The sequence below is a fragment of the Apteryx rowi genome, unplaced genomic scaffold, assembly GCF_003343035.1.
Source record: "Apteryx rowi isolate R43461 unplaced genomic scaffold, aptRow1 scaffold_21, whole genome shotgun sequence".
Lineage (NCBI taxonomy): Eukaryota > Metazoa > Chordata > Aves > Apterygiformes > Apterygidae > Apteryx > Apteryx rowi.
The window spans coordinates 3,987,209-4,004,674 of NW_020448419.1; the positions used below are offsets into that span (position 1 = coordinate 3,987,209).

The 17,466-nt window shown below is 43.8% G+C and overlaps 1 protein-coding gene across 1 annotated transcript in view; it reads right to left on the minus strand.

The window, feature by feature from the left end:
• Positions 1–5,187: 5,187 nt before the first annotated feature.
• The window catches only part of PAK5 (p21 (RAC1) activated kinase 5), a 63,057-nt gene continuing 50,778 nt past the window's right edge, over positions 5,188–17,466 (minus strand). Inside the window, exons 4-8 of the mRNA XM_026064172.1 lie at positions 16,805–16,938; positions 12,659–12,785; positions 9,035–9,160; positions 6,005–6,139; positions 5,188–5,343 (exon numbers count right to left, since the gene is read on the minus strand). Of these exons, the coding sequence (XP_025919957.1) occupies positions 5,188–5,343; positions 6,005–6,139; positions 9,035–9,160; positions 12,659–12,785; positions 16,805–16,938 (678 nt within the window). The remainder of the gene's footprint in view (positions 5,344–6,004; positions 6,140–9,034; positions 9,161–12,658; positions 12,786–16,804; positions 16,939–17,466) is intronic.

A 17,466-nucleotide genomic window follows, 5' to 3' on the forward strand; every position in this document is an offset into this window, starting at 1 on the left:
GTGCCATAATGGTGTATTACAAATCCTCTAGCAAAAAATGGGCTAATATTAGTCTTAAGACCCACTGCTGCTTTTCCTGTGAGATATATGCTTTCCTAGCTGGTGCTCAGCATCAGCCTTCAGGTTGAAAGCCTCTATAAACTGTCAGGAACAGAGTTGGATCAATACAGCAATTAATTTTTTGGTTTTCTGAATTAAGATAAAAAATAATTTCTTGCCGGCCTGAAATGATTTTTCTCTTTTCTGGGGGGAGAAGGGTGGAAATGGAAACGATAATTTCAGTTTAACTGTAGCATGCATTGTACCCCAGAGTGACATAGCTTGTTTAAAAAAAAAAAGTTGTTTAAAAATGTTGAAAGAATATTCTTCAAGTCCTTCAGTTCTTTCCACTTTTTTCACCAAACATTATGTGCTGAATTTGATCTGAATTTTCTATCAATTTAGGCTTTGCAAGCTTGTATTTTTGAAAAATTATTTGGGAGGGGGAAGGGAGGCCATCCATCTCTAATCAAACTCCACCACCCCAAACTATTGCATCATCTTGAGGATGGCAGCACTTTATTATGAGATGATTTTCTATTCAGCTTTCATTCAGATATGGGTCATCGTGAGCTAGCTGCAAACTTGACCAGTTGCTTTATAGATGTCTATGGACACACCAGTGGAAGGTCGATAAATGCAAGAAACCTATCGCCATGGTAGGCTCTGACAGGACCTGTAATAATTAACCACTTGATAAAGCAGCTGTTAATGACTTATAAAGTACTTTTGAATGGAACTTTAATGATAAGTTATGAAGATATTGCGGGGGGGGGGGGGGGGATTATAACCATTGAATGCCCTGGGCTCTGCTGTAAAAATTATGAGTATCTGTGAATACTTTAAGAACTGGCGACCGCAGAAAAAGCTGTAGTTTCTTAGTGACAGGCGGGAATAAGCGCAATCGGGTAGTGGGACATATGTGGAGCTGGGCATCAGCCAGGGCAGCAGATGACCAAGCCTTTGGGGTGAACAGCTGCTGGCAACGTCATGGGTGACGGGGACAGGGTGGCACCCCCGGAGCTCGGTCGAGAGCAAAATGGACAAATTGGCGCTGGAGGGGGTGAGCAGGGCTCAGCCTGTCAGCCGAGGCCCGGCGGGGTAGGGAAACACGTGCATGTGTTTCAGAGGAGATCGCCTTTCCAGAGGGCTTCACATGCAATGCTGCGCGGTAGTCCCAATGCCCGCCCCGTGATTTTAGGTGCTGCGTGACGGACCGCAAGGGTATGGCTGGATGCTTCCTCCAGCTGCAGGCACGCTGATCAGTGAAAGGGCTTCTGTGTGTGTGTGTGTGTAAGAAACTGTGTGTTTTCTAAGGCGGGGGCTCTCTAATACAAGCCCTTAATGCCCAAAGAGAGCCTCAAGCAGCCGGTGCTTTGTGCTGCCATGGGCATCTCTCCAGCTACGCTCTTCACTTCGCCTGACTCACCACACCGGCGATTTCTATCGCAGGGAAGCTTGGCTTTCTGCCGCAGGAAACACGGGGTGGCAAAAACGTCCCCGGCCATACTGGGGTCCAAGGCCTGCAGCCCTTTTTCTAGTTCTTCTGCACGTTGCAAGCGCTGTGCCCGTGGCCTGTGCCTGCCCCAGATTCCCTCAAGCCCTGGGGATCTGGGAATAGCCACTCTCGTGCTGTGACGCCAGCAGTGTAATCTGTGTAATTTAGCTGTCAGCTTGCAATGTCTGCGCCTCACCCTGGCAATATTTACTATTGCAGCGGCATTAAATTGCACGCTTGTTTCACGCCTTTTTCCCCCCCCCCCCTCGTTTTCCTTTTCGGGTGATGTATTTAGTGTATTTGGCTCATTAGTATTTAAATCATATTCATAAATGGGTTCTTCCCACTAGTCTCCATTTTCACCTCTTTGATTTTTTCTTTTCATCATCACGGGATGCCACAGAGACTTTGCAGCCAGCCTGCGCTTGCTCTTTTTGTGTAAAAGGCTGCATGGTTTTGCTCCATGCCATTGCACTCCATGCTCTAAGCCTTTGCACTTCCCCCCTTAATGCAATTTTTTTTTTTTTCACTCCTATAGGGGTTTTTATATAAGCTTTATGCTTCTCCCAAGCTCTTGTTTCTTGTTTGTTGAGTCTGACCCACACTTAGAAGTAACTACTAGTTCTGTTTTTCTTAATTGCAGGTAGGGGCACGGTCAGACTCTTAATAGTCTTCTTACTCGTGGCTCTTAATTCAGCATCGGCGGTCAGGCAATGAGAGTGACATCAACCAAGAGGATAATTCATTGACCCTAAGATTTTTTTGGGGGGGTGATTTCTCATACCTTCCTTTTTACTTTGGAAAATTACAGCTGGAAAGCATTGTTTTGCTCTTCAGATATCTTAAGCTGTTTAATAAATACAATCAGCAGAGCACAAATCAGCCTATTTTTAACTAAAACCAGACAGCCACTGGCTCCTGACCGTTAACTTCCCACAGCTGATGGGTGGGCACGGGTCTTATTTGGGATCCGGTGGCTTTTCCTAATGCTGAGATCAGAGATAAATCTCTGAATTTCACTAAGGCCGGGCTTGCCCAGCAACTCCCTGCCCAGGGAGGCAGTACACAGCTGGGGTGAGCACCAGGGGACCCGGTCCAAGCATCTGCGGCCACTAACACGTAAAAATTGCTAGTGGCAGCTACATAAATAGATTACAAGGAACCTCTTTTTGTTGTTTGGCCATGTACTGTGTAACTGACTGAAACTTAGAAAATACAAAAAAGGCACAGAAAACCACACTGAAAATGAAAACATTTATTTATTTTTTTCATTTGCATGTGCATTTTTTTTTCACCAGTAGTTGGTGTTCACAAAAGAAAAAAACTTTTAAGCTGACAAAACTTTCAGTAAACTTGATGAATACTGTTTAAAATATTGAATGCTAAGAAAGTTGCAGAAAATTCTCCACTTGTACCATTTAAAATGTGCTGAATATTAAAAAAATCCACCCCCCCCCCCTTTTTTTATTCAAAGATGGTTAAAAAAGTTCAATTTTGTGGCTAATATTCTGGTTCCACTTGTAGGTCATTGTCTTTCTTGGTGCAGCCTTTTTCCTGAGTTGCCAAGACTACAAAATACAAACAAGTTTTAAAATCCTGTAGCTACCTTCGTTTCCTCTACAAGGTTTCTGCGGGTCCGTCCCGGGATGATGGGTTTGTAGGAATTGCGGGGAACGAAGGAACCACATTTTCATTAGTGGGGACGACCCGCTGTGGGCGCTGCGGAGACCCAGGAGAAGGGGCTGCTCTGGTGGTGGTCCCGCACGGACCACGGTGACACTGGGCCTCACCCCGTGAACTGAGACCCTGGGGTTAGCTAGTGACATTGGCTCCCTCCAACGTCAAAGAGCTGTTAAATCGCATTGAGGACTTTCTAGGAGAGGGCACTGATGTAAAGTTAAAATGTGCAAATAAGGTTGAGAGGAGAAAGGAGCAGGGAATACAATATGCATATTTAAGGACATTTATTCAGTGTTCGAATTCTTATTTGGTTTTATCTTCCCTTTTGTAACTTCTTCATTCTTCCTCTTCCTTCAAATGTTTAACTTTTTTTAGGGGCAGTACTAAAGGAGCTCTTTACTACTGGCAAATCTTTTGTCCAGGAGGAAGATCATTAAGAAACAGCTCATGCCAGTTTTACAAGTTCCGTTATAATTTACAACAATAAATAGCAATTAATTTAGTCACTCTGAAATTCCATAATAAGAAATAAACTAATTGTGTTTCACAAAATTGGGTTTGTATTTCATAATGGTATTGTAAAATGAGGTCAGTAAGAAAAAAAATTGGGAAAACATGGCTTTTGTATTATACATAATTAAAAATAACTAATCATTAATAAATAAAATTCATGTATCATTGAAATAATTATGAAGCACTTCTAAAAATTTTAAAGGCAAATCTATTTAGGCCTACAGTTAACATGCAAGTTCATCCAACAAATAACACAAAAATGTATCGTAGTAGTCAACTGTTGTATCAACATTCAGAAAGGTCTAGACAGCAGCACAACTTTTTCTCTATGGCAAACATCTCGCAACATATTACAGCAGTCTGTTTGAAATCTGGAGAATACCCGCTTGGTAATTAGACTTCTGTAGTCCATTTTGACTTTCAAAGTGTGATATAATAAATGGAGACTCTGTGGTGACACGCTTGACCTTGTGATAGCAAGGTCGGTACAGCATGAAATGAAGAACCCACCATGTCATCAGAAGACGACCCTTGAACAGAGGTACGTTTGATGTGTTAGCTCCCTCGGCTCTAGAAACAAGGAAATGAAAGAGAACCAAACAATTTGTGACATTCAACAGAAGTATTGATTTCCACTGAGCAATGAGAATTCCCTCAGATCTAGTAACGCCGAGTAACGTTTCAAAACAATACTTTCAGTGCTCTGATTGGAAAAATCCTTACTGTATTAGTATTGTTAGTTCTCATTGCTCTTTAAACTGCTGTAAAGGTAAGAAGTGAACTCTACTGAACCCGATGGAAAATCTGCCAAACATTCTAGGTTCCTAAGGTTTTTTTTTTTTTCTATTTTCAAAAGGGTTAAAAAAAGTAGGAAAGTTTTTTTTTCCCCAAACTCTTGCTAAGTTACACTTATTACTTCAACTAGCACGATGGTTACATGACAAAGTACTGCAAATTATCAAAAAGTACTGTACAGAAAATTACAAATTCATTTCAAAATACATTACACTGCTATGACTGAGATAAAAAGTGCTTTTTGCCAGAAAAGTGTTCTTCTGAAATAGAAGTGCCATATCCTTTACTTTTGCAATAAAATTCAGGTGTTTCACTCTGGTTGTGCTATCCTCTATTATCTTTCCAACCATGTTCGTATCTGAAGCCTTCTGCTTTGATGGCGGAAAGCTGAACAGACAACTGCCCGTGGAAGAGTCCTTCCGTGGGACAGTGCTTAATGTCACCGTGTGGCTGTCCCATCAGCAGCGAAGAGAGTTCACCGGTCCTTCACAGCTCCAGAGAGCACCTCGGGATTTTTTTGTACACTGCATTATTTTCACAGAGCTGTTCTTCCTTCACGAGGTTTTGGCTGTCCCTTCCCACGGTTTCCAAAAAGCCCTCTAGGATTCCTGCAAGGCTTCACCCGGCCTCTGTACTGGCCTCCTCCTGCAAGCTCGCTGGGGTCAGCGGTGCCTGTGTTGCCGCATGAGGGGCACGATACAAGAAGGTGGCCCTGCCAGCTTCAGAAAGGGGTGTCTCAGCAGTTCCTGCGCTGTGGCTCTCTGCGAGGGCTCCCGCACCAGCATCAAGTCTAAGAAGCCCCGGAGGACCGAGGAGACCTGCAACACGGCACTGGCATTAGGAGCGGAGATATTCATTTCCTTCCTATGCTGTTCTCTGCAAACTACTTTTTGCGGTGAGGCAAAATGCACACTGAGCCCTTATACAGCTATAAGATGGACTGATCTGAAGGGCCACACATCTCCTATAGGCCGTTACTGTTAAAACTATTGGGCTATCAGTGGGACATAGACCAGCACATGAGGTATGTGTAGCTTTGTGTGTGGCATGTGAGAAAAGCCACAACATGCTCTATGTTACCACTGAGGGCTCAGCTCTGAAATCACCTGGAAGCACGACTGAAATGGGAGGTAACCACATGTTTTGGCATCGAGTGTTGATGCACCAACTGACATGTAGTAGGGGGTCACTTGCTGACTTGGTCTAATCTTCAACCAGGGTGGGAAGTGCAGGGCGCAGCAGTCTTTGCCCAGCTCTTGTCTCAGTCACTGGCTGGAACAAGAAGCCAGCAGCTGGCACAGAAAGGCCGTTTATGGGTGGCCTAGACCTCCCTTCCTCCCAGCATGACTTCTGTGCAGGACCCACTGCTCCGTGTGGTACCTAAAGGCACAATTTATCCTTCAGGCTATGTCAGTGTTAGGCTATGAATTTACTACACCTTAATACATTAAGACCCATATCACATATGAAAACTCCAACCTTGTGTATGTCCTTCACCCGGGGCGGTAAGTTATCCCGGATCCTGCGCATTGCCTGGAGTGGTGGCTCGTTGAAATAGGGAGGTTCTCCATCTATCATCTCTATTACCATGATACCAAGAGACCAGATATCCACCTGTAACATACAATCCGTTCAGAAACACTGCTGGCAATGGGCTAAACATTTGGGTTCCTGTAAACCTCAAAGCTAGCTCACACTACTGTATCTGGTGTTTGCACCTGTTTTAAGCCAACAGTCTGGTGAGCCATCTAGTAATTTTTTTTTTTAACAGCGATAACAATTTTTGCTTCTGAGTTGTAAGTTCATTCAAGAAATAAATTAGAAACAACTTACAGATCAGATCCACAGCTGGCTTAAGTGACTGTAGTCCACTGGAATCACTGCTAAATTATGCTAGTTTGATAAACTGACTAATCACTCCTGCATTTCATTTCAGCTACACACATTTACACCCACTGAGGAGTTACCCCATGTGGGCTCTGTAATGCTACAGAATTGTGCAGCTAGCGGAAGAGTTAAGTATAATTCAGCTGCTGTGAAATCGGTTACTCTTTCTACTGAATACTAAAGACTACCCGGACACCATTTGAGACCCAAAGGCCAATGCAAGCACGTACTCTACCTGAGTCCACTTGCAGCTATCATAGGTAACCACATTACATAATCCCTTTGGAAAACAATTCAGCTCTGTCTAAAAAAAGCACCATCTTTTTTTGTTCTGGCCTGCTGCAAAGCTAGTCCCAAATCCTCTTCCTCTGATGATTATAATTCCTATAATTTGCCAGCCCAAATATAGTCAAGGCCAGTTCATACCTATTTTGCTCTTGTGCCAACTCTATCCTCCTGCTTAAATATATATATATATTTTCTTTCTCTTCTGGTAGGCAAGTTAAAGTTGTAGCTGTACATTTAGCCACTTTACAATCCTTTCAGTGGAAGGGGATCTCAGGATTGATGTTGTCCCTGAAATATCTCCTATAATACTACATATACTGGGACATCAGCCGGGTGCAATTGCTGAGGGCTCGCTGTGGGTCAGGTGCTTGACCCGCTCCGGGCCAGCCCGTTCCTGGCTGCGTGGTGGGAAGTTACAGCTTCCTTCCCGGACCTTGCTGCACAGCTCATTTCCCTTGCTGTACAGAGTGCAGAGCTGCTCTCCGCAGCTGCTGCTATAGGTAACACAAAGTAAAAGATGACTCCTGTTACCTTGGAGAACAGCAAATGAAGATTAGCAGCTGCGTCTCGGGCTGGGGAACAGTGAATCATGGCCATTACTGAGGGAGCGAGGGGATTGCTCCTCCGTAAGCCCGTGGTGCAGAAGTGCTGTGACTCAGAGCTGAGTAACAGCTGGGCTACAGCGCTCCAGAGCCCATGGTCCCCACAGACGAGCCCTTTCTCAGCTCATCTGAAGGTCTCCAATAAACCACGTGAATTGCCTCTTTTTTCAGACAGTTTGGCACTGCTTAAAATAGTTCCCAGAGATACGTGCGATTTTTTTTTTTTTTTTTTTTACTATTACGCAGCTAATGAGTTAGTTGACTGCAGTTTGGGATGAATTACTGCCTCTTTTAACCAATGTCCTTGTGGTGTGTAACTTGACAAAGCTATGCACCATTGCTCCCGGTGACAGACAATTTCAGCTTCAGTAGAAACCTGCTGAAGTTGTTAAATATTTCTACACAAAATTCCATCTGGGAAAATAAATATTATGCATTATCTCGGAGAACACCTCACTTTTAAAATATCTCAGATGCATTAATGAGCCTAGACTTGAAGCAGGCTTTAAAACCACAAGAAGTTCCACAACCAGTTCCACGTTTCTTGCAACCATCCCCCAGCCCCCATACACACCTTTTTTGGGGGAAAAGAGATCATCTGTGACTCTAAAAGGCTGCCTGCACTGGGTACCCCCAGGAAGAATGCTGATTTGTCAGCCAGTAGCTGCAGGACACATGGAGAGCAGTCACAGCTAACCCACAACTGCACACACTCAGAACCCATGCACATTTTATTTCCAAAGACTGAAATACAAAGATTCAAGGAAAATAAAATATCAGACTTAGAAATTCCGAGTGGAGAGTGTGCAGTTGCTGGCTAAGGGACAGATCACAGCAGGCACGTTGGTCTTCCCACGCTATTTCATTACTGCAATCCTGAGTTCAGAAAACCCTGTGAAGAGATTTCTCTCTCTGAGAAACAAAAAAACCCCCCAACCAAACAAAAAGGAATGAGAGGGTGCAGAGATGAGTGCTACACAGTGGGGGGCAATCCAACCCACATGACTTGCTCGTACATTTGGGACACCTAGGGAGGCTGTTTTTCCCTAACGAAATACACCCGCGCCTTCGCAGGCCAGCCTCTAGAGGAAGGTGATCTTGGCCAAAGGTAGACTTAGTTGGATGTAAGCGGCGAGGATCTCTGCCTGGAGGGCTGCACGAGTACCCGGCCCTCTCCACCGGAGAGGCTGGCATGACCTCCCCTTCCACGGCTACATTTTAGCCTGCAGGTGGACTGGCCCTTGCCCTGTCAGTGCATGCTGCACCTGGGGGCAGATGTGAGCTGGTGCTCTTGCAAGCAAATGTCTGGTGTCCCGGCTCCCTGATGGGACTTGGCCATGCATCGTGGGTGTACATGCCCATATCTGCAAAGTAGGCTTGTAAGCGCCGTCTGAAGGTCATCAAAAGGTATTCAATAATGTGAAAACAATACCAATTATTTCCTTTAATATAACACCCTAAGCTAAAATATAAGGGGACTACATTGGCTAGTGCTCAGAACAGAATAGTTAGTTATTTAACCACATTTCGTGGAGAAATGCTTTAAAACAAGGCATGATATAATACGCCATGGCAAACAACTGCTGTTATTTAGCACGTATATGTAAATGGATTTCAACTGTACATTTCTCACAGGGATAGATGTGTTCAATTAAGGCACCCTGTGCTTTCTCAAGAAGAGAGAAAAGCCACCCTGGGTTCCAGCGGGCTTTAGATACCCTGTTATACTTACTTCAGTGCCGTAAGGCAGCCGAGATATCACCTCTGGTGCCATCCAGTAGGGTGTTCCAACCAGCGATTTCCTCTTGGGGACTTCCTTAGAAACTTGGGCACAGAATCCGAAGTCTGACAATTTTATCTAAAAAAAAAAAGGGAAGAAAAAAAAAGAGCCCTTCTTGAATACCAAAGAAAACATTCCTAAGGATGACTTGCCTCCAAGAGAAACATGTCTCCAAGAGACAAGCATGGATGCCAGCTGCAGCAGGGATGAACGGGGACTGAACTGCAACATTTGCCTGGGACAGGACAGCAGCAAGCCAATTTTGGAAGTGTGGCTAGAGTAGGTAATACAACCTGCAAAACATGCGGCTAATTAAAGTGAAGCTTTGTTAGGAAAAGAAGTAGGAGAGACTGTCAGTGGTGCTCATTATTAAGTTTGCCCATCATATCTTACTGTCTCTCTACCAACAAAAGATGCAGAGGTGATAAATGGCTTACAGTATTTTAAAAATATAACTGAGAAGAAAAGCAAACAGCTCCAAAATAACAGTATTTTGTAAAGAATGTATCATTGCATACATATAAAAGCTATGTTTGTAACGTGTATGTATGTATACTGATATTCAAAACCATATTGCAAATGATATATATCACTCCTATTATGGCTTTTGTACCTTGGACATTGAAGCTTAAGGGGGTTGACCTTAGCTTAGCCAGGCCTGGGTCACCATTGCACTGGGTGGTGTACAGTAACAGGGGTTATCTTAATGTGGAATAGCCTCCAGAAAAACCCTGGTGATTGCTTCGAGGCCTCCAAATAAATACATGAAAAAAAACAACTCCTTTAGCTTTAAGAAACAAGCTTATTAATCATTTTATATTCACAGAAGATGAAAAAAAAATGAACATATCAAGTCCAAATCAGATTGTGTATTCAGCCTTTGGGGATATGAAGTAAACCCAAACAGCTCCATGACAAGTTAAGTGGGAAGTTCCATAAATTGCTGCATTGTGTAGACCAGCATTTTATTATCAGCACTGATTTGTTTTCTTTTGGATTCAATACAGACATTACTTTTTTTTTAAACTGAGGGTATTATTTTTAACAGAATTACAAAATAATTGTTGGCATTTCTAAAACAAAGCCAGTAATAGCCAAGTTCTCCATGCTAAACGTATTTTTCAGTTTACAGGATGAAGAATAGATGAAATAATGAGTATTTTGGAAGCAGAGTCCAATCTTCTTTTGTAGGAGCACAAGAGCTTTTGCATATCTATTGCTCATTGGAGTACATAAAAGAAGACGATCTTCTAAAAAAAGATAATTGCACAATACAGCCATGAAGAAATCTGCAATGCAGATAATAAGTACTGGAGTAATGAGTATAATGAGGCACTGTATGCAGATCCTGAAAGCAGATCAGATGCTATTTCAGCAACATGGACTGAAATGCAACTGAAAAACTCTTCTATACCTGGAATTTTCTTCCCCAGACAGAATTAACAGGAGTGCCCTGCATCTGCTGCAGGACAAACAGCCCTCTCACTTGGTGAAGCAGGAATTAAATTATAAAGGACAGCTTTGATTAGGGAATCAGATCAGGCCTGGAAAGGGGCTGTCCCTGAAGCTGGAGGAGTTTGTCTTTGCCTCCAGGTGGGACCAAGATTTTACCTTCTGAAACAGATGATCTGGATTTGTTTCCAGAGGTACTGGGTGGTCTTGGGCTAAGTCCAACTTACTTACTAAGTTTTGCTTTAGTCTGATGTGTAACTCCGGTAGAGCAATCCTTAAAACCCTGATTACAGGCCCCACGAGTATGTTAGTTTTCACTGATTACCCTAATGGGCCATAAGATGAGATCCAAACTAGCAGTCAAGGGCCTAACTTAAGCAGAAATTAGGCTCTTATAATTAAGCGTGATCTGCCTCCCTCTGCCTAATCCTTTAGGCGCCCCAAGTTTTAGGCACCTAAAGTTTTAGTGGTGCGTACGCCCAGAAGTATCACGGCCCAGACCCATCTTTCTCCTTGTAGGGAAATAGCAACTTCTTTGGGATGGGGATTCAGTTCAGTCCACAACCAGCTCTGTGGCTGCTGCTTTGCTGCCCTGCAGATAGGCATTTACGAGGCTTGAGGATCGAAGGTAGGCTTTAGTGTAAGTGTCTAACAGGCGCCCATGAGGTCACGAGGAAGATGACTAAATTATCACGTCTCAAAGTGTCATCGCTGCAGTTTGAGTAATGGGGAGCTGTCAGGTGAGACAGTGTGAAAAATCAGGTAATATCAACAGTCTCACAAGCTTATGCATGATAAAAGGTACAATTATAATAAGGTAAGTATTTCAGTAGTAATTTATAATATCTCCTATTAGTACAGACTGAAGTTAGTCTTCTAATCAGCTTAGGAGAACAGAGCAAACAGAGTATAAAAGGTTACATAACTAAATACAGTAAAAAGAAAATATTTCTGAGAGGCGGTAGGGTAGGCGTAGTACAGCATAAAAGAAGGTCTCCTGTTACATAAGCATTATCCCTGTGGGATACCTTCCACTGCCACTGCATCCTGCCTGCTCAGGTCCCCCACAGGGGGCTGCATACGCAACGGCGACGTTAACCGTCTGCCAGGCCATGCCTGCCTTTTTCTGACTTAGCTCTGTAACAAGCTATTCACAAAACTTACTACTGAATATGTGTTTTCACTAGTTGGGCTCAACAGTCTGGTAGCAGCTGTGCTGTAGAGCCTAATCTGGAGCTGAACCACCACATACACAGTTCTAAGTAATTAATTTCTTAATATAATCAATAAAAACCCAACAGATTAGGCTACTGTTCCCCAGACCTGTTTATGCATCTTGTATTACACAGTCATCGGATTAGAAACGGGAAGAATCGAGGGATGAAAACTGCTCGTCTTCCTCCCTGGTGGGGAGCTTAAATGCTGAGCTGCACTTTCCCTTCTGGGCAGTTTTCTCCCGTTTTAGCTCTATCACTTTTGCATTCCTGGAGCGGCTTCAACTGGAGGGGCCTCCTCAGCCTAACGAAGCCGCTCTGCCTCTGCTGGTGAGGAGCACAGACCCCATGTCCGCAACTGCTGGGGATGCTGGGCTTACCTAGGCGGAGGCACCTACATGTTGGAGGGGGAGCGTCTTGCGGCCAGGTCAGTCTAGAGGCTGTTCAGCTGCATTAGGACTGGGATCAAGAGCCTAGCTCTTACGTACTGCAATTCCCAGCGTGGAGCAGAATAGCTGCTCGTTGACTCAGCTTCTTCTGTTTTTTTTTTTTTCCTTTAATTTTTTTAGATAGTGTCACGTTGAACAGCCACACAACATGCAGAATTACCTTCACTCATTGTACACCTTTGAGTATATGTTATCCCCGGCAAGTGTGGGCTACGTCGTGCTACCATTTGCTATTTTAAGAAAATCACTGCTCTGAGATGGCATCGCAGCTCCTAGGTTTCTTCAAGGAAAGGTGATGAGGGGTGGCAGTCGCAGGAGACACCGACTGCCTGCCCACGGGGAGCTCACAACTCTCTCCGTGGGTTTAATGAAGCTGTTCCCATGACAGACTCTTTGCTTGGAATTAACCCATTTCCTTTGCGTTCCAGTGAGAGATCAAAGTGAAAGCACTGAAGACTCACCCTCCCGTCGCTTGTGAGAAGGATGGAGTCACTTTTGATGTCGCGGTGAATAACCCCTTGATTGTGCAGGTAGGACAGTGCTCTCAGGACAGATAAACAGACAGTAGCTATCTGCTCTTCGTTCATTCTAAAACAACAAGGTGCGAAAACAAGCTGAACATTAATGAAGAAACAAGGAAAGGGAAGGAGACTGTGAAACCAGCAGAGCTGGAGTAAAGAGAACAACTCCCCCATTCAAGGCAGTTAAAACAATTGTAATAACTGGGACCCCGTAAGAAAACCACAAAGCCCAGATCTGTGTTCCCAGCTTCTCCTCACTCTGGGAGGTGGTTGGTCTTGCTGCTGCTCAAGTCTCTCTGTGTTTGGCAGGGTTTAAGTCACAGGCTGTGACCCAGATGAAAGTCACCCACACATGGGACCTGGGGCTGCATGGGAGTTGCACTGGGGAAAATGTCCTGGGCTTGTTCCCCAAAGCGCCAGCTGGTGTAACACGGTGGCAGGAGTGCTTTCTCTGGGTCAGCTCCTACTGGGGACATCAGTTTAGGAGATCTGCTTATGAAACCTGAATAGATTATGCTTCCTTAAGGATATCCAACACATAAGTCCACGAGAGCCACTTTGTACCGCTCCACAGTTGTTATGAATTGCTATGAAGAAACTGATAGTGTGTGAGAAGCATTACTATTTCTACATGCAGTTTAATGCCTCTACACATCTGATGCAAAGACATGAATTGCAAAGACACGAAAGGCAGAACCACAGAATATAACGGCCACTTCCTCCTCTAGCCAGAGGTCTGTGCTCCAGCGGTATAGTGACAGTAAATTAAGTAATACTTCAAAAACCTTCAGCTGTCTCAGATTTATTTCAGCTGCTACCTGCCCCAATAGCTGTGGGCTGCCCTGCAGCTCTGGCACTCTTGAGCTTGACAAAACTAGAGGTTTTGGCCAGCAGTGATTCAAACTGGAAAACAGCAGCTGCAGCATGGGAAGCTGTGGATCTGGCCAAGCCTTCTCCCTTCCCTTTTCCAGGTCCCGATTTTACGAGCCACGACTGTCCTACAACACACTGAGAAGCTTGCTTGAAGAAACAGGGCTTTTTGCCTTTAGAGGATGTTCTTGTCTGAAAAGCAACCATACGGAAATAGTACTGTGTGGCCCAACAGAGCCTTTTCCTGGGCAGCATCTCCCTGGTAGGACTGGGCTGTGCCATGAAATGGTCTCTTTTTACTGCTATTAGCCCCAGGCCACAGATAGTGGCAACGGGGCTGCTCCAGACCCCTTCCACGTGCTGGTACACGCATCTGTCCTATCTGCCAGTTCCTGACACACGGCATGGGGAACATGCACAGCCAGGAGACCATTACGGAGCAACCCTCCAGGTGTATTTCTGTAGAAAAAGGGAAGATTATATGTGAGGAAGAACTTGGAAACAAGGTCTGGATAAGTTACCCTATAGCACTAAACACGTGTAGTATATTACGTGATGCACTGTGTTAAAGTGAATCTGTTTCCCTCTGGGAAATAACTGAAATGCCTTCTTTACAATAACTTGCCGAGAAGGATAAATCACTACTGAGATAGAATCACACATGGAATAAATAAGAGAAACAATACTCTCATTTTGGAGGAAAAATGTCATGCCCTGGGTGTAACTCTTGGAGAGTATTTCTTTTGCTTGTATGTATATTATAAAAATAATAACTGTATTTCAGAAGAAAAATATATGAGTTATCTAGTCATCGTGTATGTGCACATGTGCGAAACCCCATTCTTCAAAAAGAGGTCTGTCCCATGGTTAGAGGCTGGCAATGGCAGTGCAAGGGAGGGGAGCTGATGAGTGGTACGGCAGGCAGCCGTGTGTCCTGGCACAGCAGCCCCGTCCGTCGGGCATCCCGCGGCTGCCAGGAAATGATGGGGGAAGCAACGAGCCGTATTTCCTCTGCGCATTATCACTCACCTTGTGCTCGACTCAAACCAGCACAGTTCCCAGAAACTGCCAGCCCAAATCCTCTCTATTACACTAGCAGGAAAATACTCAGGGAGATTTCTGCTTTAACTTTGTGACGCAATTGGAAGTATTTCAACACAATCTTTGAGGGAAGGTCATAAAATGCAAAAAGCCCAGAAGATTAAGGAATGACTAGTGTGAGTAAAAAATGATGACAGCTCTTATGAAGTGGTATCCTGGGAACATCTGTTTGCCATTAAGCTCCTGTCAGAAATAGTCAAGATATAGTGATTTTAATGTTTTGGGGAGCAGAAGTTAACAAACAACTTGCAATAATGTGATTTATTTCAGCATGTCAGCTAAGGCAACACTTAAAAATAAAATACATACTTTAAAATTATTTTGGTAGGACCTAAGAATGTCATTAAACTATGAGAGAAGACAAATTTTGGTGTCTTGTTTACTATTCGTTGCTTTTCTTCTTGCTCACCTAAATATCCTTCCAATGGATTAGTGTGTAAACTATTTTTTTTATTCAAGGGGAAGAAATTAAATAAATAATTCTTCTTTCCTATCTCATTTCATCCTGGTTATCAGAAGAAGAGTGAAGAGTAGATGTAAAGTGGGTTGTAAAATCTGTCTCCACTCAAGAGAAATTGGCAGTGAGGTTTAGTACACTACAGCTTTTGTACTGGCTAATCACCTTGTTGAAAGTCACGATATTAACTGAAACACAGGAATGACCTCTACTCTAAACACAAATATACTGCTATAAAAACACTTATCCCATTATGTCTTAGGCCTGGGTCACAGTTAACATTTTTGACAGCATGCTTATATGGGTTATGAGTGTGCAAAGAAATCACCCCTACAACCGACATAGTTAGGACAGCAAAAACAACTGTATAGAGATCACTATGCAGGGAAGCAAAGCCCTTTTGCCATTTCAGTAATCGGTGGATAAAAGTCATGTCTCTGCTAGGAGATTAGCTACTAAAGCTTTCCCAGCAAGCCTCCTTCTACCAAGAAGCCCTCTAAAATATTTATTTCCCTTTCACTTAAGGAACGGCTATACTGCTAGGAATTCATCTGCAGTGGTTTATTTATGCTAATAAAGTGAGTATGCTACAGTGTGTGCGTGTGTTTATGTATATATATATACATACACACACATACAGCTATACATACATATATGCACATGCAATATATATACCCACATATACATAGCCAGGATGTGTCCAGCTTTTCTCACCACAAGGTGAGGTATGAAGGGACACCAGTGCTGATGGGGATGTAAACGTGTGGGCAAGCGAGGTGTGGCTGGGGAGGAAGGCCGGGCCTGGTGAGAGCTCACGCTGGCCTTTGCAAAGATGCAACGGTCGGCTGCCAAGGCATATATGCTCCCCTAGCATGGCCAAGGGTTTCGCTTATCCCCGCCCTTGACAGACGTCAGCAACCACTTAGCATCACTAACTGCAAGGGGAGGGTTTGCCTTCCCCGGAGTCAGTGGAAGTTGTGCCAATGACATCAAGGAGCAATGAAAAATGGGAAGATGGGCCTGAGACAAGAAACACAGGAGAAGGAGAAACTGGCTTGATTCCCAGCTTAAGGGGTATCTGCATTTGTATTCATTAGTATTGTGAATGCTTCCCTCCCTCTTTTCTTCTGCTACAACAGGAGCTAAGATTTCAGTACCTCCCTGGGAATGAATCCCATAAAGCACTGTTATGTTCCACAGTTCCTGTGCGAGAAACACAAAACCCTAAACTCAGGTCTTCGCAGATGAAACTTGTCATTCGCCTCGATGGTGCAATCAGAGAAAAATAAACCTACTGGCTATTGAGCACAGCTGGGTATTTTCAGATATCAAAACCCGCTTCTGCTACAAAAAGAATTAAAGACTAAGCCTACAGCAAAGTTCCAAGAACTTTTTGCAGGTTTCTCAGCAGAACGACTTCCTGGACTTTACTGGCTTGGCTGTGGCTCAGGCACACTTCAGCTGTCTCATGCTTAACCTGAAGTGATGGAGAGGTGGGCTCCTCCAACCTCAGCCAGCTCCTCTTTCTTCTTGAAGTCCTCACATGGCACAGTGTGGATGGAGATGCAAGGGAAAGCCACCCTCATGCCTCGGCTACGTCATGGGCTTTATCCTGCCCGTCTGACACAAGGCACTGACAGGGTGCTCCTCCAACCTACCTTGTGTGAGTCACTATGTCTGTCAAGGCACCGCCCTCCAGGAACTCCATCACAACCCACAACTCATCCCCAACCAGGTAACTGTTGTACATGTCGACCACATTTTCGTGATGGTAATCTCGCATGATTACAACCTGCGAGAAAGGAAAAAGACTGTATGTGAATTACTACAAGCATTATCTGACGCTTCTTTTGACTTTTTTCACTGTACTTTCCTCTTTGTACTTAGTAAATGTCCTGCTATGAATCACATTCCTGCTAATCGTTACACCAACACATAAACAAAATCAATGTATTTACATAAAAATGACACTCATCACAAATACAATAGGAAAGAGGAAGACTCTTCAGCTGCTAAATTGTAAGTGGTAAACAATTATTATTTTTTTCTGAATGCAGGGATAGGACTATTCATTTCATTGCTTTTTTTTTGCCACCTGCTTTCAGTACAACAAAGATTTTTTTTCACTCAATCAATCAGTGAACCCATCAAAGTCTTCTCCATCACGTAGCAATGTAGCATCAGGTACTTTGCAAGGAATTTTAACAAAAAGTTTAACAAAAAGTTGATAATATAGGGAATATTAATAATGTGACTCAGTTAATGGACTCTGAGACCCCTGTGCCACTGACCACATCATAGGCAGTAAAATAAGAAGGGA